At 52.4% G+C, this 23853-nt stretch overlaps 1 protein-coding gene across 4 annotated transcripts in view; it reads left to right on the forward strand.

Moving 5' to 3' along the window:
* The window catches only part of LOC116455711 (protein CEPU-1), a 355205-nt gene that overhangs the window by 205342 nt on the left and 126010 nt on the right, over positions 1-23853 (forward strand). For 2 of the 4 annotated variants that reach the window (XM_032133928.1, XM_032133931.1), the window contains exon 2: positions 10809-10893. In XM_032133928.1, the coding sequence (XP_031989819.1) occupies positions 10809-10893 (85 nt within the window). Of the gene's footprint in view, positions 1-10531; positions 10894-23853 lie in introns of those variants that run through there. The other 2 variants (XM_032133927.1, XM_032133930.1) reach the window with 1 other exon arrangement.

Genomic DNA, 23853 nt, shown 5'->3' on the forward strand with positions numbered 1-23853 from the left:
AGTTGGAAACTGATAACTAGCAGCGGTGCCTTTGCCAGGAGGGGAAAAAACACCTCTAAATTTTCTTTGTTTTGATATTCAAATGCTCCTTTCCATGTATGTGCTAATGGGTATGTTGGTGTTAGGGCATTATTAGAACAAAATATTCAGATGATTCCTAACAGAATTTGTGTTTCACAAGCTACATGGAAATAATGTTGGCTTGGAAACCGGAGCAGTGTTAGGAGACTGTTTCTCCCAGGGGATAATAACTGGCCTGAGCTGCTCTGCAGGGTTGGGGTTTTGGAGCATGGGATCCAGGCGACTTCTCCCAGGAATCCCTGCTAGACAAAATTCCCCTCCCCAGTATGAAAGGAGCACCCTAAATACCGACCAGGAGGAGCCTCCAGCCCCTCCTACCCTTGATCCCTCTTCCTCACGTCCTTGCCAGCTTTGTGGGATTGAAAGGCTATTTTGGAAGAACAGCTCTGCTTCTGCTCCGTAGTGGCACAGCTGAACCCGGGTCAGCATCCCCCAAGATCTCCTCCGGCTCCGTGCCTGGATTCCTCAGCTGAGGCCAGGCTGAGGCTCTTAGTTCTTCGCTCCCACTGAAATGAGCAGCAAATCAATGCAGGCCTAATAAAAGATGATTGGGAATTGCTAATAGGAGTGTGGGAGGGCAGCCCTGCCTCCCAGAGCCAAGATGAGTATGGATTTTCTCGTGCCAGGGACTGTAAATGCTTCTGAATTCCCCAGGGAGCCCTGCATGCTCACCCTCTCCCTTCACCCTCATCATTCTCCTGCAGCCTTAAAAAAGAACCTGGCCAAGGCAATTAGCTGGGTTAATTAGCTGGAGGTGGCAGGGAGGGCTCAGCCTGGGTGGGATGGAGCAAGTTGGGACAGGGTGCGTGCTGGGGACAAGGAGCCCCTCGGCCAAGGGCAGGGTTAGATTGGATATTAGGAAGAAATTCCTTACTGAGGGTGAGGCCCTGGCACAGGGTGTCCAGAGAAGCTGTGGCTGCCCCATCCCTGGAAGTTTTCAAGGCCAGTCTGGATGGGGCTTGGAGCACCCTGGGATAGTGGAAGGTGCTCATGGTAGGAGGTCCCTTCCAATCCAAACCATTCTGGGATTCTGGGACAAGATCATCTGCCCTGCTCAGAGTTTGGTCCCCATCCCACAGTACCCGTGCAGGGGCAGGAAGGGGAGAAATGAGGTCAGGAAGCGGGAACACAGTTGGAAAGATTCTCACTGCCTTGGTGCTGGGCTTCAATTCCAGCTCCTGGTAGCTGCTCTCTCCAGCTTGCCTTATTTATGGACTCACATCTCCCCCGCTCTTCTCCCTCCAGCAGCCACAGTCCCAGCACCCCACAGGCTCCCCATCACCCATAGATCAGCACCAATGAACTCCCCGCTCTGCTCTGCATTCGGCAGCCAAACCCCTCCTGCCCTTCGCGTTGGTGCTGCTGGGGGATGATGTATGAAATCCAGGTCGGTTTGATTCATACGAGTTGTGTTCACCTTGCAGAACAGGCTGTCACCAAAAATAATAAACCTCCTTGTTTTAATGCCTGGAGAGGCTGTTGGACGAGCAGCAGGACAGGTTTAGATCCTCTTCCAAGGAAAAGGACGCTTTTGAGAAAGACGGATTGCAAGCCACGGGATGGCTGCACAAACGGTAAATAATAATTAGAGCCGTGTCTGGAGGCTGCGTGGGGAGCAGGGACCTGTCAGGCTTCGTGTGGCACTGATGCACCAGACAGGACAATTCCTGACCCACGGCCTGGAAGGTCTAAATGGTGTTGCCAAGAGCGGGGGGTTGGCAGTGCGGGATGAAGTGACCTGTCCCTTGTCACCCAGGAGAGAGGTGGCACAGCCCTGGGTGCAGCAGCTGCTGGTTTGTGCAGGGATGGAGACCAGGGTGGCTGCGGTTTATCATCCCTTACATCCACGGGCCTTTACCAGGAGAGGCAAAACCCCGCTGGGCAGCTCTTTGTCCCTTGATTTATAGAGTTCATCAGTTGAATTTTTCTCATGCCACAGCACAGCCCTTCCCTGAGCTCACACCAGCTTCCAGGAGGTATTTTCTTTGCAGCAAATGCACCAGCACAGTGTCCAGTGATGTTCTATCCTCATCTCACTCCTTTTTGGGCAGCAGCTTAGATTAGGATGCCTGTCTTTGCCTGGCATCAGACCTGCCTGGTGCCCCCAGCACAGCCTCTTGGTCCTTCTCCCTTTGGATGCGCTGCTGTCTCCTGCCTTGAGAGGTGGTGCCCAAAGCCCCATCGTCCTCCCTGTCCTGCAGCAGCCCACACGTGCACACAGCATTGAGGCAAAAAAGTATTAATGGGGGGAAAAGTTAACCACGTTTATTGAACTGCGAAAAAGGTTGTTTTTATATCCCTTTATTGGAATATAAAGACAGCTTTTATAACCTTTTAAAGGGGCATAAAAGCAGCTTGGAGACCAGAAACCTCGCTCCAGTGGAAGGCAGGGAAAGGGAAAGGGATGAGAGCAAACATCTGCCGCATTCTGTGGTCAGGAGTAGCTGGGGGGTGGCTGGAGCCGCTGGGACCCCAGGTCTGAGGTGGTTGTGGTGTCACCTCTCTCGGGGAGTTTTGGAGCCCTCGCTGCTGTTCACAGCCCTGGCCCTGGGCTGGGACAGAGTTCCTCCCTTCCACAAGTGTGGAGCCCTCCCGGGAGAGGGAGGTGTTGGACTTAATGAACTCACCTCTTCCCTCTCATTTTTCTCCCTAGTCTTCTGTGAATAAACACTGCTTTGGCTTCCTTCCTCCTGGAATGAGGGAGCAGGGAATCTGTAAAGGTCTGGCCCTGAGGCCAAGTTTGCTCTGTGACTGCTCCAGCCTCTCCCGTGACACTCAGCCTCTCTGGTGGCACTGTGAGACTTCTGGGTGGACCGGCTCCCTACCTCAGTGGCCCAGAAAGTATTGGTTAATTTGGGATCTGGGGCTGGCACCCTCATGGGTGGGATATCCTCTGTCTCCCTGATGCCTGCAGCACTCTGGGACGAGCACAGGGGTGTGCTGCAATCCCTCTCCTCCACGGCACAGGGTTCGCTGCCTCCGTGCCCATCCACATCAGCAGGCCCAGCTGCTGGTTGGGATATGGCTGAGAGCAGCATCTTCAGATCCAGGAGGAAGCTCCTTCCACCTCTTCCAGAGCTCCTGGGCAAGCATTCCAAAAGCATTTGGCGTTGTGGGTGGTTAGAGCCCAACCACCTCCTGCCGGCACACTGCTCCCAGGATGGAGCTGAGTTTTCTCCATCCAGCAGGGGAGATGTGCCTTTTTCTTTCCCTCGTTCCCTCGGTGGTGGCTCTGACACGACATTAAGAGAGGAGAGTGACCTTTACACCGCTCTGCAGCTCCGGGGAGGGGACAGCCGAGCCGTGTCTGCAGCACGGGTGCCGCTGGAATGCGGATGGGTCGCGGGGCTCCCTTATCCCCTCGCCATCTCCCAAATAATCATCTTCCCGAGATAATGTTGTAGGGCTGTAAAGAGGACGGGAGCAGGAGCAGCTGCTTCTAATTTCACTTCATGGGGAGGGAGGCGATGCTCGGGGCACCCCACATTCCCGGCACATATTTTTCATCATTATAGGCAGAAATGCCAGAGCTCTGACAGATATTAATGCAGTTCACACCGGGAGAAAATCTTCTTTCCATCAGGCTCCCTGTGCAGCAAGAGGGCAGTGCCATTTGCAGCCCTAGGAAGGATGTGTTTGAAAGGTGACGTGTTTTTTACCCAGGAAGTTTTATTCCAAGACAAAGTTCTGTTTGGAGAAAGGGCACCTGAAACCATCCCACTGGGGCCATGGGATTGCTCTTCACAGGCCTGGGTAAAGGTGCATTTGCAGCAGTGCTGGGAATTAATCTGGATTTTGGTGTAACTCAAATTGGCCTCTGCCGGCTCTGTCGTGGCTGTGTGTCACCACGGGGGTGTCATTGTCCCATGGAGCAGTTTTGGCGACCTGGGGTCCCATCCTACCCTGACCCACAATGATTCTGTGAGGTGTTCAGGCTTATCCCACAGGGAACGGCACCTCCTTGCACCCCTCAGCCTCCTTTTATTTGCTTATCCCACTAAATATTCATCAGTAACATTTAAGACAAAGGAAAGAGATAATTACAAGGGGAGAGTTTTTTTGCAGTATTAAAGGTTAACAGAATTCTTGGCATTTGTGCCTTGTCGATCTCCATGTAATTATGCTCATTTCCCAGAATTCAGAGGCGACTGTGCCTGTTAACGCTCAAAGATGGTACCCCGGGAATTAAATTTATGAGATCATTTCTCAAAATCTTCAGATTCAAACCAAGCATCTTGCTTAATGGCATGGCTATTATTAATATTATTCTTGGATGCAGAGAGCTGTCAGGGTCAGAGGACCAGTGGCAAAACTCAAATTGATACAGCAGCGAGCCCGGATTTTTTTCCCAAGGAATATACTCGAGCAATTTGGCAACTTCAGGGAAGCAGGCTGGCAAAAGATGGGTGCTGCAAAGGTGCTGATTTGAGGTGAAAATGGGAAAAAGCCCATTTTTGGCAGCGGCTGGTGGGGGATCAGAAAGGAAAGCCTGGCTTGGAGGTGACTGATCCCGGTCTGGAGTCAGGTGTGGGCAATAGGGAAACCAGTGGCTCCAGGAGAGGCTGATTTGAGGATGCAGAACACCTGGCAGTGGGCTGGACTTTCACCCAGCACAGCTGAGCACACTCAGTGCTTTTAAAAGTGGGATTTTAGGGGCACTGCTTTTAGTATTTGCTTTTTGTTGCTGATGGTTGTCTGAACTGAGGTATGTGCTCCTCCCCAGTGTCTGCTTCCCCTGGCTTTGTAGGGACTGAGCAGTTTTCTGTTAGGAAAGGGTCTGGGGGGTGAAACTGAGGTGGAAGGGGGGGCAAACCAGCCAGGTTTTTGCTGCTTGCTGCAGTTTAGGATGTGTGTGATATCCAGATGGGCTGGGGAAGGCTTGGCTCAGTGTGTTTTCCTTGGGACCATCCCAGGAGAAGGCACAGCGACTCTTGGAGCTTTTTTTCCAAACAGTTAATCCAGCACAGAGCCCCCAGACTGCGGGCAGAGCCTCAGGGTGGGTAGAACCTTGTGTTTTCACATTTAAGGGAGCTGTGCTGGAGCTCTCAGATATCCTTGGTGAGACCTGAGGAGTGTCTGGCTTTGCTTTTCTGCCTATTCAGCTTTTTCCCTTTTCAGTGACTGCAGGGATTGAGTTGTAGAACTCTGGGTTAATGTCACACACTTATCAACTGCCATTGGATGGATAATGGCATGGTTTGTCCCACGTCATCACTGTCCCTGGCACCTGAGCCACGCTGATCAAACACTGCTGGGGACGCAGGGTGTGTATGGAGGAAGCTTTTTGGGGTGCTCATACAGCACCATAACCTCACAAGGAAGCTGTGAGAAACAGATTTATGTAAAATCAATATTGATTTGTACCAAGGATCGATCCCGGTTCGTAATTCTCACTGTGCCAGTGTGGCTCAGTAGCTCTTTGATCAGTTTTTTAGGCTCTGTGTAGGTGTTTGATGTTGAGTCTGGACCTGCAAAGGTGTCACTTCATAAATGTGTGGGCCTGGTTGGACTGCTGTAAAAGGCCCAGACACTGAGGGCTGGGGGAGAAAGGAGTGATCCAAAGGGAGAAGGGAGGCCTTGAGGGCTGCTGTGCAGCCTCCTCATTCTGTGTCCTGGCTGCAGCTCTGCCTGGCCCCTCTGCAATGTACAAAGGGTCCCAGGATGGTTTGGGTTGGAAGGGACCTTAAAACTCATCTCGTTCCACCCACTGCCATGGGCAGGGACACCTTCTGCTAGCCCAGGGTGCTCCAAGCCCTGTCCAGCCTGGCCTTGAACACTTCCAGGGATGAGATGTTGAGCATCCTTGAGGATGCTGCCGTGTGTTAGGGCTGGCAGTGCTGTGTGGGGCACTTTGGCTTTCCTTCTCCTCCGGGGGCACATTCTGGGTTACCTGGTGAGATGGTGCAGGGAGATCAGTCCTGTGCTGGGTTTGCAGCACCGGTTTGGGACAGATTTGCAGCCTTTTCCAGGGCACCTGCTCCTCTAGCCCCTTGGCTGAGGCTTTAGAGCTCAGCCGAGGGTGCCCTGGAAGGAGTTAATTCGTGCTTGAAAATTCCAAAGTCCCTGAGCACGACGAGAGCAAGCGACAAACCCGAGCCCAGCAGTTTTTTAAAGGGCAAACAAAATGTTCCTTTTTTTACTGCGAGGCTCTTGGTGCAAAGTGCAGGCAGAGCAGGGCAGCGTGGCTTTAGGGGAAGGCTCCCAAAAGCACATTTTATCTAAATTTAATGGGATGGTTACTGTAAGTTTATCTAAACTGCAGTTAAATATTAACAGCATCTCTAGCAGGGATTAATGGGGTCTCCTGCGTTGTTTTTAAACACCGTGAAGAAGGTGCTGGGAGTCCCTGGCCGCCTCCAGCACGAGGGATCGAGGGCTGAGCGCCCATGAGGATGCTGCTTGCATTCCAAAAACTGTCCTAGAAACAGCCCTGAACGGGCGATTTCTCCAGCTCGGAGCGGGAATGCCTTTGGGGCGAGAAGGGCTCAAAACGGCTTCGGCCAAGTAAGGCTCCCAATCATTGTTCCTTAATTGGGGCCACCGTTAACGAGGGGACAAATGAGGCAGTGAGCGGAGCTGGAGCCCGCGTCCTTTGTGGCTTCGGTGAATGGTTGAAGGCACGGAGGGCTCAGCAGTTATTCAGGAAAAGCTTCCCCCGGACTCGTGTGTCATTCACCTGACTAATGCCAAGGAAATTAAGCACTTTTTGTGCAACTCTGAGCTTATTGGAGAATAATGTGGTATGCGATAGCACGGCTGGCGTTATAAAATCGTGTTCTCATTCGGAAGGAACGAGAATGTCTCGAGCATAAATTCTGTTTCTGATCATATTTGGCCATTTCAGATTAAAAATAAATTTCCACTTTGGGGCTATAGATTGCCATCTATCAACTCCCTGAAAAGGAATTAAAAGGAAAGTCTGGCTGTACGAATTGCCTTGCTATGACCTACTTATTGAAAGTAGTTTTTTGTTCTCCAGGAATGAAATCCATTGGTGTGGGGAGGTGTAGGATTGTTTGGATATAGGTCTGTAGGACGGGAGGGGGTCTTTAACTTGGACCTGTAAGCAGCTACGATAAAATAGAATCGTGCTGGATACTTGAGGAAGGAGGAAAAAATTCGGCAATGTTGTTGTTTTCCTTGATAGAGGAACTTGAACTGCAAATTTGCATCTGATTGTCGGCCCTTGGGACCACTCAGATCTGCAGATTAGCTGCTTAAGGCTTGGTTTTGCAGGAAAAGCCTGAGTTTGCGGCAGTGTTTGCTGGGAGGGTCCTGCAGAAGGAGTCGGGGTCCCTTGCAGCGATCCAAATGCCATCATTCTTTCCTGTGGGATGTTTTTGGGACTGACTTGCTCCCTGCTCTGCCTCCAAGCCTCCTCCTCCCCAGCTATCGATAGAGGTGCTCCTTTGGGAAGCAAAGCCCCAGGGTCTCGCTCCTTCTAACCCCTTCTCCATCCAGGCTTTCAGCATCCTCCCCTCCAGCTGCCACCCCCCTAGGGGAAAATCCTTCCCCTGGCTCCATCCTTGATTCTGCATCACTTCCCACCCGGTCCAGCCCTCGCTGCTTCTGCTGCCCTGTTTGTGGTCTCTGCCAGGAGAGGGGGGCCTTTAGCCTTGCTGGGAAGGAGAGGAGTGAGATGGATACGGAGATAAAGCTACACCTCGAGTGTGCTGTGCTTGGCTCGCTCTGTTTGTCTCCTGCCTGTTGCTCGCAATGAGGAGGGGGGGAAAAAAAAAAAGACTTTTTACCTAAGTAGGAAGAAAGGGAAGAAGCTGAAAGCGAGAGGCTGCTTGGTGCTTGCTCAGATGGGCTCAGCCTGCGTGCAGCAAACTCTGCTGCTGCTGTGGTCAAAACCCAGTGAAGGAAAAAAGACTCTCTCATCCCCAGAGGAGGCTACAAAGCTCTCTTTCTCTTGCTCCTGAACCTTCACAGCTGGACTCAGTTGCTGGCTCCTCTGCTGCTGGAGCAACTGAATTATTTAAAGGAACCTTGATTTGGTTTTCTCTTTGCTGTTTTCCCGCGTCGTGTTTATTGTCTATAGATATTTTTATAGTCCGAAGCAATTACAGCTGTCAGAAAAGAGACGAGCTGTGACAGGCTGATTTATATGTACATTGTATGTATGCGAGGGAGGGAGGGAGACCAGGAATTCTGCCGGGCTTTAGTATGCAGGAGCATATTGGATGTAAATTCCTTGGGATTTTCAAACAATGCTGCTGATGATCTCCTAACAGTGGGCCAAATTCAGCCTTGGCAAGGGCTGGAACAGCTCTGCGGGTTACATTTTGCCCCAGCCTCACACGCTTTCAGTGCACGGAGGTGTTTTTTTTTCTCATAATTTAAGATGCTCCTGGCGATCCGGGGCTGAATTCCGTGTTAAAAGGTTAACTGGCTGTGGTTATTGGAATCCCTCTGGTTTTGCTGACAAAGGAGTTGGTCTCTGCCCATTCAAAGGAGCGGCCCCACAAAGAGCAAGCTCTTGTGTGATGGTCCTGCAGGTATCCCAGCAGGGTCCCCATCCTGCCAGGGGTGCCTGGATGCTGCAGCAACCAGCAGGATTGGTGTATTTTATTCTTGGCTGTCTTGTACACCCCAGTGCAACAACACAACCCTGGACAGAGTCTTTTTTCCCCTGCCTCTGATGCAGTGAGGTTTCAGAGACCCCCTCCCATGTAATTTCTGGCCTCAAAGGATCTGCTGAATGCAGCGTTCCCCCCCTCCCCTGCCAGTTCAGACAGCCAAATTCACTGCAGGGATTAAAGCCCTTCTGCCAAGAGCTGGGGAAAGCTGCCGTTTCCTCTGGGAAAACACAGGACTCGAGGCAGCACGTCCCACCAGTGCTCAATTCAAGGAGCAGAGAACCTTCAGACAAGGAAAAAGTAGAGAGTCTTGCAGAGCAATCCCCTTCTCATATGACCAGTCAGCATGCACAATAATAATAAAGCTTTATTTGATGGAGTGTTTCCTCTGCCCGGCACAGCTCATAATGTTTTAGAGATTAAATAGCACAGTTAGTGAATTAAGCAGTAGTTTACAGGGGATTCGGAGACTCCAGGGATTAGTAACGGGCTATGGATCCTTTCACATCTAGGTCACCAGTTTGAATCCCAGCTCAGGTTGCCAGCAGCGAACTCAAAAACAACAAAAAAACCCACCCCATGTTGGTGCCGTGTAAAAGCTGCCGAGCACACGGTGGGGGGATGGAGGGAGGATTTTTGGGTAAGGCAAAGCAGGGAAGTCATTGGGCACAGCAAGAGGGGAGACCTGGTTTTCCCTAGGGCTGGACTGCTGCAGCTGAGGGGTTTGAGGGGTGCAGCACCCCGAAAGCTGTGGTTTGACTGCTGCCTCCAGGACTCTTTGCTCTGAGGATGCTCCCCGGCACCTTTTCACCAGCATGGAACTGTGCCTGGAAATATTAATGTGTTTAACCACTAGCGGAGGGAAGGAGGAATTACTCGGCATAAGCAAATGTGATATTTGTTAAATTATGAGCTGATAAAAAGTACGCGGGGACCGTGCTTGCGGCTGGGGAGGAATTTGCCACTTAAGCTCACGCTGTGTCTGTGAGGTGCAGAGGACCAGGAGGACACGCTCCTGCCTCTCCTCTTCATCACCTGGCTGGGGGGAAAGGGGGGGATATTACCCGTGCCTCAGTTTCCCCTCCTGCACAGCGACTTTGCCGCCTGGGATGGGGAAGGTGCAGAGGTAGAGGAGGGCAAGGGGGAGAGTAGCGCGGTGCTGGCTGCGGGACGCAGGTAAGCGCGGGGGGAGAGAGAGGAGAAAGGACGGGGGTCTTGACATCCCCCCGAAGAGCGCGGCGCGGCGGGGGTTAATGTGCGTGTTCTCCTGCGCATCCCGCCCCGCTGCCGCCCGCCCGCCCGTGTGCGGGGCTCGGGCCGTGCGGGAGCCGAGGCGCCGGGCAGCGCTGGAGCCGCTGCCATGACAACCCCGGGGATGCTGCCGGCCGGGGCCGGGGTGCTGCCGCCGCCCCCCCGCGCCCTCCCCGCCCGCCGCTGAGGCCAGCCAGGGGCTCCGGCAGCCTGACATCCCCGCATTCTGCATCCCGCCGTTCTCTCATCCCCATCCTGCATTCCGGCATCCTGCATCCCGCCTGGATCAGCCCCCCGGCAGCGGGGCGGGAGGAGAGGAGCTGCAGGGCATCCCGAAGGCTTTTGCCCGCTGTGCCTTCTTGCGCCTGGACACCTTTGCTAGCTCGCCTCGGGGGTGTTTTTTGGGGTTTTTACTGGTTTTTGGACTGCCCCCGCCTCGGGACAAGCGCGTGGGAGTGGGGTACAGCCGGGCCCCCCCGGCGCCTCCTCGCCCAAGTGAGCCTCGGACTGCTGCCCGAAGAACCGGCTCGCCCAGCACCTTTGCCACTTCTCCTCCTCCTCTTCCTCCTCCTCTCCCCGGCCCTCCCGTCCTCCTCCCTCGCCCGAGGACAGCGGGACTCCCTCCGATGCCGCTCGGCAGGCTCAGCGCTCGCAGCCAGCCTTGCCGGGGGCTCTCCTGATCTCCGTGGAGCTCCGCAGCGCTCGCCCCGGTGGTTTTGCTCCCCCCCATCCCTCCTCTCCACCCACCCCTTCCCCCTTTTCGCCTTGTCGGGTGTGTTTTTTGCCTGTTGGAAAAGTCCCCGCTGCCCAGGATGGGGGTCGGTGGGTGCTTGGCCCTGCCCTGGAGGTGCCTGGTCGTCCTCTGTCTCAGGCTGCTCTTCCTTGTGCCCGCAGGAGTGCCCGTGCGCAGCGGAGATGCCACCTTCCCCAAAGCCATGGACAACGTGACAGTGCGGCAAGGGGAGAGCGCCACGCTCAGGTAGGAGCAGCTGCACTGGGGGCTGGGGGGGTCCTGCTTGCATGGTGACTTTGGGGACGTGACTCAGTTTCCCCGTGGGGAATGCGCCGCGTCGGTTGGCGGTACAGGATGGCACCGGGCAGCGAGCTGAGAGATTGGAGTGTCAGGGGACTGGGCTTGGGGTCAGCCCCCCCCCGCCCCCCAGTTGTCTCTGGGAAAGTTATGGGGGATGAAAAATAAAGGAATGTGATTCCCTTTTGGTGCCCTGCCCCACAGCAGTACGAGGCAGGGGCTCAATTCCTGCTGTCGGTAGCACGGCTCGGGCACTTTGGCTGCGTTCGGTGCAGGCTAATCCTGCTCTGCTCCTGGAGTGCCGTGCCTGGGGTGTCTTCATCCGTGCCAGACCGCCCCAGTCTGGGGAAAGGGGGAGTTGTTGACCCCCTGGTGTGGCTTTGTGCCTTTTTCTCATGTCCAGACCTGCTGGAATTGCAGGACGGGGCTAGCTCCGGGCAGGTGGATGCTCAGCTCCCTAAAAATCCTCTTGCTCCAGAGGCAGGGGGTTGCTGCTCCCTGCATTCACCCCTCGGGGAGGGGGGAGATGGGGGCTGGGCGTTGCACCAGGGTCCTGTCTCCTGCAGCAGCGATGCGAGCGGTTCAGGGGCTGCCAAGGAATCCGTAATTTTGCTCAGCATAACTTCTGGGACATCTTATGCCCAGACACTCGTCCCCGTCCTCACAGCAGATGGGCGCAGTCATCCCAGAGGATGTTTGATAGGGACATTAAAAATCAAAAGCCAGGTTTTAATTGCAGCGCTGGGAAGCGGTGCTTGCAACTCCGGCATGCTCGGGGGCGACTTTCCTCCTCCGGAGCATTGCATAGGTGACACCAACATCTGTGGGGCCAGCTGGGTGTGTGCGGTGACACCGCACTCCTGCTTTACGCCAGCCAGTGGAGAGGGGCCAAGCCAGGGCAGAAAAAAAGCCCCGGGGGAATTTCAGCAGGAATTTTCTTGCAACTCAGTTGTTTGCAGCCAAATCTTGTGTCCCCCTACAGCCCTTGAGTGCTCCTGGGAGGGTGGGAGCTCTGTCGTGGCTGTTCCTCTGGGTTTGTCTTGCGTCATGGCACGGCTGGGCAAAGAGACTGGAAAACGGGTGGCAGAGGGTGGAGGACAGTGTCTTGCTTAGGAATTTGCCTTGCTGAGCTTGGCTTAAAAAAGTAGTAGCTCCTTTTCTTTCCTGAATCGCTGTGTTCTCCCAAGTGCCAAAAATCCTACAGATCCTGCTGTCAAAGAGGGAGGGGTTTGGGTTACTGGGGGTCTGGGCAGTGAAACACACGGGGGGTGGCAGCAGCTGGGTGGGTGCTCTGCAAACTTACGGGAAGAGGCTCTGGCGAGGAGGGCCTGCACGGGGTTTGGGGCACAGATCAGGGATGTCAATCCACACCACGGATCGAGGTGCTCTGCCCTGGCACTGGGTGGTCGCCAGGTGTTGGAGGAGAACAAAGGGAAGCCTGGGTGAGTCAGCAGGAGGGATTCCTTCCTTCTGTCGGGGAGGCTTCATGGGAAGGGCGACAAATCCTGCCCCGGCGGGTGGCTCTGGGGAGGGAGGGAGGGAGGACAGCGATGTGTCATCATCCCGGTAGAGCTGGGAGCCGGTCTGGTGGCCCTTGGCAGGTGCCTCGTCAGTACAGGCATGCCCCAGCAGAGGGGCACGTGGGCTTTGGGATATGCAGCCTGTGCGGGTGCCATTCCCACTGTGCTGATGGCATTCCTGCTGTCGTGCCCCTGGAGCAGGGATTGCTCTTGGAAATTAATGGCTTGCTGCTACCGCCAGCTCTGTGCTCTGCTTTGGTGGCAGAGAGGGGCAGGAGTGTGTTTTGCCTGGGCGTTGGAGGTGTTTTCCTGCTGGTTTGAGGTGGGAGCTGTTGGCCCAGCAGGCAGTGGGACATTGCTGCATCCCCTGGTCAGTCCCAGTTGTGCTGTGCCGTGGCAGGAGCTGGGAGGAGCAGAGCATGTGAAAACCAGAGGAAATCAAGGAAGCATGAATCTTCCTGCCTGCTCCCCTCCCGGCCCAGCGTGCCCATCGATCTGTTGTGGAGGAGTTAACTTGTGCAGAATAGCAATGCTGCTACAAAGGCTCTGGCAGACCCCAGCGATGCTCCCGGCCACCTCTTGGCCAGCCCTGCATGGGTGGCAGTCAGGGATGGAAAAAAAAAATCAGGTCTAATCCAGTCCCGCTCATTTCCATGCAAGGTGGGAGGGCGGGGAGCCGCAGCCAAGGATTTGGAAGGAGAGATGTTTCTAGAGGTCCTTTCTTGGTGTTTCACAGATGCCTAAAGGGAAGAACAAACTCAGCAGCAGAAGTTGCTGCTTCTCTGGAGCGCTTGGAAAGTCCTGTCCCCCCCCTTCCCAAAGGAGAGGCTTTGGCTGTTGGAAATAGGTTATTTTATTGGGGTGGCGGGTGCTGAGGAGCTCGAGCAGCAGTGCCCTGCCAAGAGGCTCTTTTCAGCTCTGTCCCTCCAAGCAGCGGGAATTCAGTGCCAGAAAAAAAGCTGGATTGAAAGCTGCAAGGAGACTTCTCTGTTGTAAAGGCTTTGCTCCCTACAATCCACTGTAGGGAATCAGCTGAGGACCAGAGACGTGGGAGATGTTCGGATATTTCCTTCTATCTCGTGATGTTTCTGCTGGAGGGTACAGACATGTCCTAGGTACCAGTGCTTTAGATCCCTGTATTAAATTTAAATCAAGCTTTAGATGTTGGGTTAGAGCTGCTACCTGGGATAGGAGAGGGGTAGGATTTACTCCTGGATGTGGGAATAAGGAAGGGGTTTGAAGGTGTTGTATCCCACAGTTTGGTGGTTTTACTGATGGATGCGTTGGTCCTGCCTTTGGGGTTGCACCAAGGATTTGTGTGCAGGTGAAGGTCGGAGCTTTCTGTCTTTCCTTGTGTCCCCAAGCCCAGATTGTGAGGATGAGGCAGATCTTCATCCCCTCCTACCACATCCAGACAGCTCTGCCCTCACCAGTAGCGAGTGGCTCATGCTGGAGAGGACCCATCCTGAACTTCCATGCAGTGCTTGAACTGAGTCCAGGCATCGCTGAGACCTTTGGAGCAGCTTTCTCGGCACCAAAACAAATGGCGTGATTATGATTTCGCTTTAATTGGCATCAGTCAGCGCTTTCCACGGCGAGGCTCTGACGTTCCCATCAGCAGCACAGGCGCCTGCATGGTGTCCCCTGAACCCACCTGTGCTCCTCTCTTCATCTCCTCTGGTTTCCTTGGCAGGGTGATGCAATGCCTTCATTTGTTCCTCTCTTTGATTCCAACACTAAAAGTCAAATCTGAGTTAAACAGGAAGCAAAGCTTTTTTTTAACCCTGATGGTTCCCGTGGTTTCCACTCATGCTTTGAAAAGGGCTATGAGCTTTGCCACTGAGCTCTGCCGTGCTTTACCTAAGCCTGTTTTGCAAATTTATTTGGCCCCTGTTGTGCTCTTGAAATAATTTTGGAGAAATGATGACTTGGCTGCGAAACAAAACAAAATCAAGCATGTTTGTTTGGTGGGTGCAAACAGAAAGTGCTTGTTTGCTAAGCAAAAAAGACTATTTCTCAGAGATGGGTCTGTTTTCTGTGACTCTTTGCTGCCCCATCTTTTCCCTTTTATTCACAGGAATTTGCCTTGCTGTGTTTTTATTGTGTAATAGAAAAATAGGAGTGGTCTGCAGTGGGTAAATGTGGTGTGTTCCAGCACCCATGTCCTGGGGGAGCCTCTGTGCCTCCCCCAGTGCTGCTCCTGCCAGGGTTTGAGTGAGGGTGATTCTCGCTGAGGTTTTGGGCAGCTGCCTTTGTGGTTTGCAGTCAATGAATGCAGAAATCCTGTGGGGGGAGGAAGGCAGGGGAACCCATTCCAGGCTGTCTGTGCCTGGGAAAGCTGTGCCTGTAGCCTCGGCTGAGTCATGGGGGGTTCATGGGGGGCTCAGGGAGCGGTGCCCAGCACAGGGCTGGGCTCCTGGTGTGAGTAACAAAAGCCAGACAGGGCAGAGGATGATGATGAAAGGGGCCAGCCGTGATTGCTCAACCTCCTTGGGTGACTGCCCAGCTCTGTGTCCATTTTGCTCCAGGCTCTCACTCCCACTCCGAGCTGCAAGAACCCCACTGAGGGAGTGTTGCTCGTCCACCCTGTCCCACCAGCTGAGAACACCCCAAGTTAGGTGTTCCCATCTCCTGCCCTGCCCAGCCAACTCCCCCTTCCCTGCACAACCACCACATTCTTTATTTCCAGATCAGTGCTCATCTGCCTCTCCAGGGCTCAGACCTGTGGAAAAGCCATCCCATTCCGATTTTCTCCAAGCCCCATACCTGGTAGTTTTCATCCTGCTGCCATTATTTATTTCAGAGATTCCTGGTTGCTGGCCTGCCCACTTCCCTGCCTACTTCCCAAGCCCAGACTGGTAGCAGATATAGCTGGAGAGGCTGCAGAGACCAAGGTGTATCACCTTTGCTTTTCTCAGTTCCTGAGCAGTGAAGGAATCCTGAGCACCTGGGATGGGCTGGGAGCAGCTTCTGGCAGTCCTGTGGGGATGGGGTGAGGATGGAGCTAAGCTGCCTGCTCACGTCTTAACGACCCCAGTTTATTCCCTGACTCTCCAGTATCCAGCACCTTTGCCCTTCTCCTTCAAACCTCTCTCCTTTTAATGCTGAGGCTTAGGGAATGAATTCAGGGCTGTGGTGACCCCTCCTGTATTAAGGTGAAGAAGGAGCAGAGTGTGTTCTCCTACATCCCTCATGGTGCCACTTCACCCCTGCCTCTCTCCCTCTCTCCTCTTCCTGTTGTTGCTGGGTTCTCCTTCCTGGTCAGGGTTTTGTCTCCACATTCCTGGGGATGCCCTGTGGGAGAGGCTGCAGGAGCCCCACGTGCAGCGTTCGCTGTGGTTTGTAGCTCGTGAGCCAATTGCTTTGCTGGCGATGGCACGTTTCTGAAAGAGGAGTTTATTACTAAAGTGACATGTCAGCAAATCTCTGCCACCTTTCTCCCATCTCGGAGATGGAATCAGCTTAAAGCGGTGAAAAAAAATTGTCATATGCATGGATTATTCTCTTTTTTTTTTTTTTTTTTCCTGAGTGCAATTTCCATCTGAGATGAGACAAGCTCCTGATTGCTGTGCCAGAGGAGGGTTTCCCTTTATAGCTTGCCTGGTAGAGCTGCTGCCTCTGGTTCACTGGAGCCGGGGTCTCCTAGGGGACAAGTGTGCTTTTGTGGAGCTGTCATCTCCATCCTGGGTTAAGCACCTCGCATCTGGAAAGGCTGAAGTCAAACAGACTTTACCTTGGGATGGGGAAAGGAGGCCAGAGCAGCCCCACAGGTGGCCAGTGGAGGGGTGCTGCGGTGGTGTTTCTAGTGGTTAAGGCAGGCTTAGGAAATGGATTTTCAGTTGTCAGCCCTGCCCTCGGCTCCTTGTGTGATGTTAGGTGCCCTCCCAGGTCCTATAAATGTCTTGATTCGTGCACAGCAATTGCAATGCTTCCTTTCTCTGCTCCATGAGTCATCTGCTTGCGTTGCAGTCTCTTTGTGGCAGGATTCATCCCTCTGCAAGGAAAATGCTAAAAGTGTTCTACTGGAGGGCACCAGAGGTGTCCACCCATGTCCTGCCCTTGCTTGGGGTTTGAAGAGGTGACTGGGAGCGTTTTTTTGGCTGGATATGCCAGGGAATTGTCATTTCGGGGGTACCTGGTGTATGGCTGGGGTGCTGCAGAGCTGCTGGGAGGGTGGATGATTAGGTGGGAGCTGAAGTAAAATCAGGGATATTGGGACCTGGGAAAGCAATGAACCTGTGGGCATCACAGCCCCAAACTCTGCTCTGAAGCTGCCTCACCTTAATCATGTGCTCATGTAAGCCTTGGACCCGAGTGCTTTTGGGTGCCAATCCAAGGGATGGCACCTGGCCTCATCTCTAGCCTTTGGCTGTCCTGATGTGCTGTCCCACTGCCACCCTGGCAGAGCCCGTTGTGCCACGCTGCTGCTGGCACTGCAGTCCTGACCTGGCAGCTCCAGCTGTGTGTTAACCGAGCTGGGTGGGCATGTGGGTCATCTTCAGCTTGCCCAAGTCTTTGTCACTTCTGTTGGCTTTGCTGGAGTTACTCCAATTTATGCTGTTGGAAAAATCCTCCTCTTGATGAGACAGAGTTGTTTTCTTCCCCCCAGACCTGCCAAAACCTGCCACTTTGAACTCAGACACCCTTATTTTCCTTCAGGAGGAAAGAGGAAAAAATCAGGGAGGAACTAATCTACGACCACATCAGTGGGAGCCTGGGCTAATAGAAATTGTAATGAGAATCCAGAGCCAAACAAACAGGCAAGTGGGGGGAAAATGCAATCCCACCGATGTGACAGAGATTTATGCCAGCAAAGGGGCTGATCCAGTGCTCATTAATGTCACCACGAGTCTTTATCCCAACTGTAATGGACTGGGGATCAGGTTGGAAGACAGCATTTCAGCCTTGCTGCAATGTGCAGGCTGCCAGCGGGTTGTGTGTGGAATAGCAATGTGGAATTCCTTCTCCTTGGGGTTTGCTCGTTGCATGTGGCACCTTTGCAAAGCAAGTGGGAAATACCTTCTGCTCTCCTTGGGTTTGGTTTTCCGAGGTGCAAGGCTGTGAAGGAGCCAAGTCTGAGGCTCAGGCTTGGCTGTCTGGATGCTGCAGCGTCTGCTGAACCGCCAACAGCATCTCCATCGTGAGGATATTAAAAATCCTGGTTTAAATAAGGATTCTTCAGCTGCTGGGGAGTGGTGTTGGCTGTCACCACCACAGCCATGCTGGGAAGCATCCTTAGTTTATGTGCAAAGTGAGGAGGCAGATGGGCGGGTATGGAAAATCTGCAGGCAAACTTGACTTTGAGGCTGGATTCTCCCCTGGAAAAATCAGGGAGGGGATTATTGAGACAAGGTCTGGAGAGCTGAGCCTGGTCTGAAGGTGGGGACACCTTTAGGAACAGTGCTGAATAGGAAAGGACACCAAGGGTCAAGCAGGAGACAAGCGAGTCCAGCTCTGCATGTCAATGAGGACAGAGTAAATAAGGGATAAAACCACCTTCCAACATGAGCAGCTGGTGAAATATCACAGGATTTTTTTCCCAGAGATGGGAGATTTTGACCGGCTCTGTGCCTGCAACCATAAATGGCTCTGACACCTGTGTGTGTTTTATCAGACACATGCAGAGCCCCGGCCATGATCCAAACATTCATTACTTGGGATTTTTGAGTGGTTTTTTTCCCTTTTTTTTTCATGGTAGGATCATTATTTTCGCAGCTTCACATCCTCAGTTCATCAAAACCAGCGTGTTTTTCAGCCTCATGGTTTTTACACATCTCTAATAAGAAGCATGAGAGAAGCTGTTGAGAGAAGCAAATTCTCAAAGGTATGAAAGGAGAGCAGGGCAGCTCCAGGCTCGGAGACACTTCCAAATCTCAGGATGCTTTGGACTTAGAAATAGGCACAGCACTAATATTTGAAGGCGTGTTTGGGTTCTTACCCTTCAGTCCCCAAATTCAGTCAATTATATGTGTAGAGCTTTATTCCTTAAATAATATTAAAAATACATAAAGATAACCTTAACTATTCTTCATCCCTTTTCCTCTCTTACAGTCCAGCTCTTGATGAGCTCAAAGGAAGGGTGACTGAGATGAAAATTCAAGGAAGTATTTTCCAAGTCCTTTTTCTTCCATTACTACTCAGCAGGAGCTGGGAGAGCACCTGCTTCTACTTTCATTCAAAAATTCCAGACTTGTATCATTTGTTAAATAAGAAAGCACCTTCTTTTTTTTGAAAAAAAATTCAAACCCAGATATTTTTGTTAAACAATCCATTTCTTTCTTGTGTACCTTGACTGGAAAGGATTTGACTTAGAATTCCCTTATGGGGAAGAGGGCAGGTTTGGGTTTGCTTGGAAAAACAGTATTTCTTTCCTTTTATCCGAGTTTGTGAGTTCAGTGAAGCATCTTGGCAAATGTTACAGGAAGTTCTCTGATGAAGCTAAAGCAAGGTTTGGGGTTAAAAATTGTTTTATGGGAAATAGGGAGATTCTGATTTCATTCAGTCTCAGAATGAAAGGGAAGAATTTCTGGACACACAGAGTTTCCCTTGAGCTGAAAATAAACCTTTCCCTACTCACCTCTAAACTGCTTTACATCTTGGGTCAACTTTTTCATCAAACTTCATCTCTGCTATTACTTTCTACTGTTTGGAAGAGCTGCTCTGTTTTGAATCAGATAAAGTTTATATCGAATGATGTTTTCCAAGGCCAAATTTCCAGCTGGCCAAGGCACATTGCGACCCTGTTTGCTCTGCAAACTTGCACAGTGTGGGAGTCAGGGCAAGACGTGGCAGTGTTGGGAGGGAGCAGTTTGGAGGTTCCTCGTGGTGTGTGTGTGCAAGTGACGTGATTTAGTCCTCTACAAACATGAGGAGCCAAAGGTCTCTATTGGCCTTGACTTGTGGAATTGAAGAGTCTCTTCCCTCTCTTGCACTCTGTGGCAGGGTGGATGTTGGGGTCGGTCTCTCCTCAGGAGTAATGAGCGATAGGACAAGAGGAAATGACCTCAAATTGCACCAGGGGAGGTTTAGGTTGGATATTAAGGAACATTTCTATGCCAAAAGGGCAGTCAAGCACTGGAATGGGCTGCCCAGGGCAGTGGTGGAGCCATCATCTCTGGAGGGATTTAAAAGCCATGAGCATGTAGCACTTGGGGCATGGCTGACTGGTGGCCTGGGGGAAGGGTTGGAGTTGATGGTTTTAGAGGTCATTTCCAGCCTAAGGAATTCTGTGGTCGGAAAGTCAAAATCCCGTCTTGGGTTGTTATTGCTTCGTCATGGAGGTGGTTGGTCTGGGGAGATGCTTTCACTGGTGCATATCAGCTGGGCTCCTAAATTTCTCCAGTTGTCCTTGTCTCCTGGAGGATGGCAGCTGCAATTTCCTTGCTGGTTCCAAGCCAGCAGCTTGCAGACTGTTGACATTGCTCAGCAGACATGGGGCCTTCACCTCAGACACCTCTGTGAGTCTGAAAAACAACACAGACATTTTTGGCCATCCAGAGGTGCTCTTGGTGACCTCCATCCATTCAAGTGGCACTGCCTGAAGTAATCTGAACTACTGAAGGGATCACAGGGTGGTCAACATCCTCTTGGTCCTTCTAGGAAAGACTGAAGGCTTGGTGGCCGTGCATTGTTTGGAGGAACTTCATCCACCTTGCTGAGACTGACCCTCTGGGGTCGGTGGGAGTTGCAGGATGATCCCCTTGAAGGTTTGGTGGGAAGGGAAGGAGCGAAGGTGCAGTGATGCTGTGAGTAAAGGGCTGTGCCACCCACGCTGGAAAGGGAGGCTCTTGAGAGGCACCGTGGGGCTGTCGAATGAGCGCGCCGGGGACGTGTCAGCTCTTCCTCTCAGCTTCCCTCTGCAGCGCCAACTGTCAGTAATTTAACTAACGTTTTGTAAATAAATGTGGCATTCGGACAGCTGTCACCGCGCCTGTTATAAACACTCCCTTTGTCGCTAAAAGCTGGCAGTACTGCTCCGTTTCCCCTGCAAATGCAGCCACCACTGCCAGTTAGCTCCCAAAGCCAGGGCTGTCAAGGAATCACATGCCGGGCGGTGGCTGGGAGACCGCGGCTTCGCACAGGGAGCCCGGTGAGGCACTGCCAGGGCCTGGTGTGAAGGCAGCTTTTGCATCTCAGAAATAAATAAATGACCTGAGCTATGAGCAAGAAAACCCATCTGAACGGTGGCCGTAGGGCTGGTTCCCAGCCAGGAGCCCGGGCGGTCCAGCTGCAGTGCTGGTGGTGGCACTGGTTCTGCTGCCATGTCATCCCAGCTCTGTGGGAAGCACAGACAGGATGAGAGGGGGAGCTCAGCCAGAGCCAGGGTTTGATGTGCCAAGGGAGCGATTTGGCACAGGTATCGCAAATGCTTTTCACTTTGACCAACCTGGTCTAGTGGAAGGTGTCCCTGCCCATGGCAGGGAGTTGGAATGAGGTGAGCTTTAAGGGTGCTTCCAATCCAAACCATTTTGTGATTCTATGAAAAGTGGGCTCCTCACTCATCGGGATTTGGTTTTGGTAAATTTGGGGTGTCTGAGACTGGTTGGATTTGAGTGATGACATCAGCCCTTTCAGGTCTGCCCTCTGCCCATTGGTCTTGCTCAGCACACTTGTCATATCAGGAGCAGATTCCACACCTTCAGGCACTCTGGATGCTTCTCCTCCTACAGAACAGGACTGGCACAGGGTGCCCAGAGAAGCTGAGGCTGTCCCTGGATCCCTGGAAGTGTTCAAGGCCAGGAAGGACGGGGCTTGGAGCACCCTGGGATAGTGGAAGGTGTCCCTGCCCATGAAAGGGGTTGGAACTGGATGAGCTTTAAGGTCCCTTCCATCCCAAACCATGCTGGGATTCCATGAACCTGCCTGGAGAAGGGATGCTGTTTTGTTTATCTTTGCTGGGAACTCTTGATTCTTTGCTGCTTTTTTCCTCTCATCTTTCTGGGACCTGCAGCTCCAAACACCCTTTCCCTGGATTTTCTGTCCCGGTGCTGGGTGGTTTAACTTCCAGCAGTCAGCACCTACGGCCTGGCCATGCTGCAGCGCTGGGTGATGCAGACAGTACAGAAATCAGCACATGACATCTCTCTCCCTCTAAGCTGCTGTAAAATTAGCTTCATCTCAAGTGGCAGAAAATGATCATATCCTCGCTTGAGGGCGATGAAGAATATTCCTGAGTCACTGCTAGTGATGAAACAGGCAGAAAATCCAGAGTGATACACAGCTGCCCACTCAGTTCTAATCGCTGAGGCCATTTGCTGCTGCAGAGCCTTAAGACACAGCTTCCTCCTCCTCTCCCTCCCTTTCATCCATCACTCCCTATAGCGGCCAGGGCTGCAGATCCCAGCAGGAGCAGAGCAATTTCCCATCCCACCAGCAAGGCTGCAGGCTGTGAGCAGCGTGTCCTCCTTCCCTGTTCCCCTGAGATGGGAGGAGGGGGTCAAAGCTTCCCTTTCTTAGAGGAATCGGAGGAAAAAGATGGAGCCTATGCTCCTCAGATCTCCTCCTTCTACACTGTGATCCTGCAGTCTAGGAAAAACTCTTCTCTGAGCTCATCCTCCTCTCCACAAATTTTCCCTGCTGTCTCTGGAGCAGCTGCTGTGCCCACAAGGATATTTCCTTTTTTCTTTCTCCTGCATGAGCTTTAGTTCAAAGCCATCTCCCTGGATTTTTATGTCTTGGATAAAGCCACCCTCTTCCCTACGACTGCCAGCTCAGTGCTTGGGAAGCCTCTTGCCAAAATTGCTGGCGACTAAGTCCAAAAAATCCCTTCAAAACAGGAATGATCAGAAGCAAAGTGCTGTAATCCTTCCCTTCCTTGCATATGCTCCCTGGCAGCGTGGTAACAGGAAGGAGTCCTTGAAGGATGCTTCCTGCAAACCCTGCCCTGCCAGCTTCCCCCAATTTCAGATGGAAGCTCCCCAGCTCCATGTGGGGGCAGCTTGGAGGGTCTGAACTGCCTCCTCCGTCTGGTTTTCTGTGTGGCTCAATCACCTGGTTCAGCAGCATTTAGAGGGAAAACTGTAACAATCCTCCAGTTCATGCAGGTGTTGGAATGAACACTCTTTTCTCCAGTCAGGGCTTGTCAGTATTTATCCCTTAACCTGGTTTTCAGATGTTCTCTATCCTGCAGATTTGCGGGATATGCTATTCACACAGAACTCTCGTGGTGTCAGACTTCTGCTAGGATCGCTTCACCGCTCCCGCCAGCCTGCCACGGGAATTAAGCAGCGCTGGCAGCAGAACAGGGAGAAATGTGTCGGAGCAGGGCTTCTGCCAGTGTCAAATAAAAATACTGCACAAGCTCTCTTCCCCCCTGGAAATTGCTGCACCAGCGCGAGTTTCCCGCACTGCTCGACCAAATCTGGGCAGGTTTTTGTGAATCCTGCTCCCTTCCATAATCCCAGACAGTTTTGCACGCCGGGCGGTTATTTGTCAGCACAAGCAGGTGCAGAGCTGCAGGACATGGGCTGAGCATCTCGCTTTGGTGGTTATTCCAGCACAGCCACTTTATCCTCCCATCAGGCAGCACCAGCAGCTTCATTTCCTGTTTTCTTCATATCTTTCCCCAAAAAACACCGTCTGGATGGCGCGTTTTGGGTCAGGTTCTGCAGGAGAGCAGTGTCAAAATGAGTATAGGGCTGGGAATTTAGGGGTTGAGCGTCATAACAGAGCACCCCCTGAGCACAATTGGTTCTGCACGTGTCAACCATGGGCACATGCAGGGAGCAAATTTTTGTGTGTTTATCATGGAATCATTGAAATGCTCGGGTTGGAAGGGGCCTTAAAGGTAATCCAGTGCCAGCTCCCAATATATGAATAAATACGTGTATTTATATGCAAAAAAATTAAAATGTTTAAAGGTTTTTTAAAAATGTAAGTATATATTTATAGACCTTGTGAACAAAGGTACAAGTGGGGAGGAGTAATTCGTGCAGATACCTGGTGAGAGAGGCAGGACACAGGGATAAAGCCAGGGGAGATGGAGCAGATGGCAAGCCTGGATGCCCCAGCTATACCCTGGAAAAGAGTTTCCTTGGAAAAGCAGTGCTGGGGGCTCCTCTTGGGAGAGGTGAGGGGACAAGCCTATTGGTAAATGCACCAGTCTTTTCTCCTGGTGCTGCCAACAGCTGCTTGTTTCTCCTGCTGTGAGTCTGAAACCACCCCACTATCCTCTGGCACAATCAGGGGCTAACAAGGATGGAAGGCTGACTTTGGTTGTGGCATTCAGTTATTTGTTTTTTTTCCTGGCTTGGAAAGGAAGACATAAAGTTGGATTTCAAGTGGGGTTGCAGTAATGGAGGGAAATGAGATCTGCTCGTCAGCTGCCTTCTCCTTCCTCGTGTCCCCATAAATAACCCTCCTCGCTCGGAGACGGCTCAGCTCCTGTGCA

This window comes from Corvus moneduloides, chromosome 25, assembly GCF_009650955.1.
Source record: "Corvus moneduloides isolate bCorMon1 chromosome 25, bCorMon1.pri, whole genome shotgun sequence".
Lineage (NCBI taxonomy): Eukaryota > Metazoa > Chordata > Aves > Passeriformes > Corvidae > Corvus > Corvus moneduloides.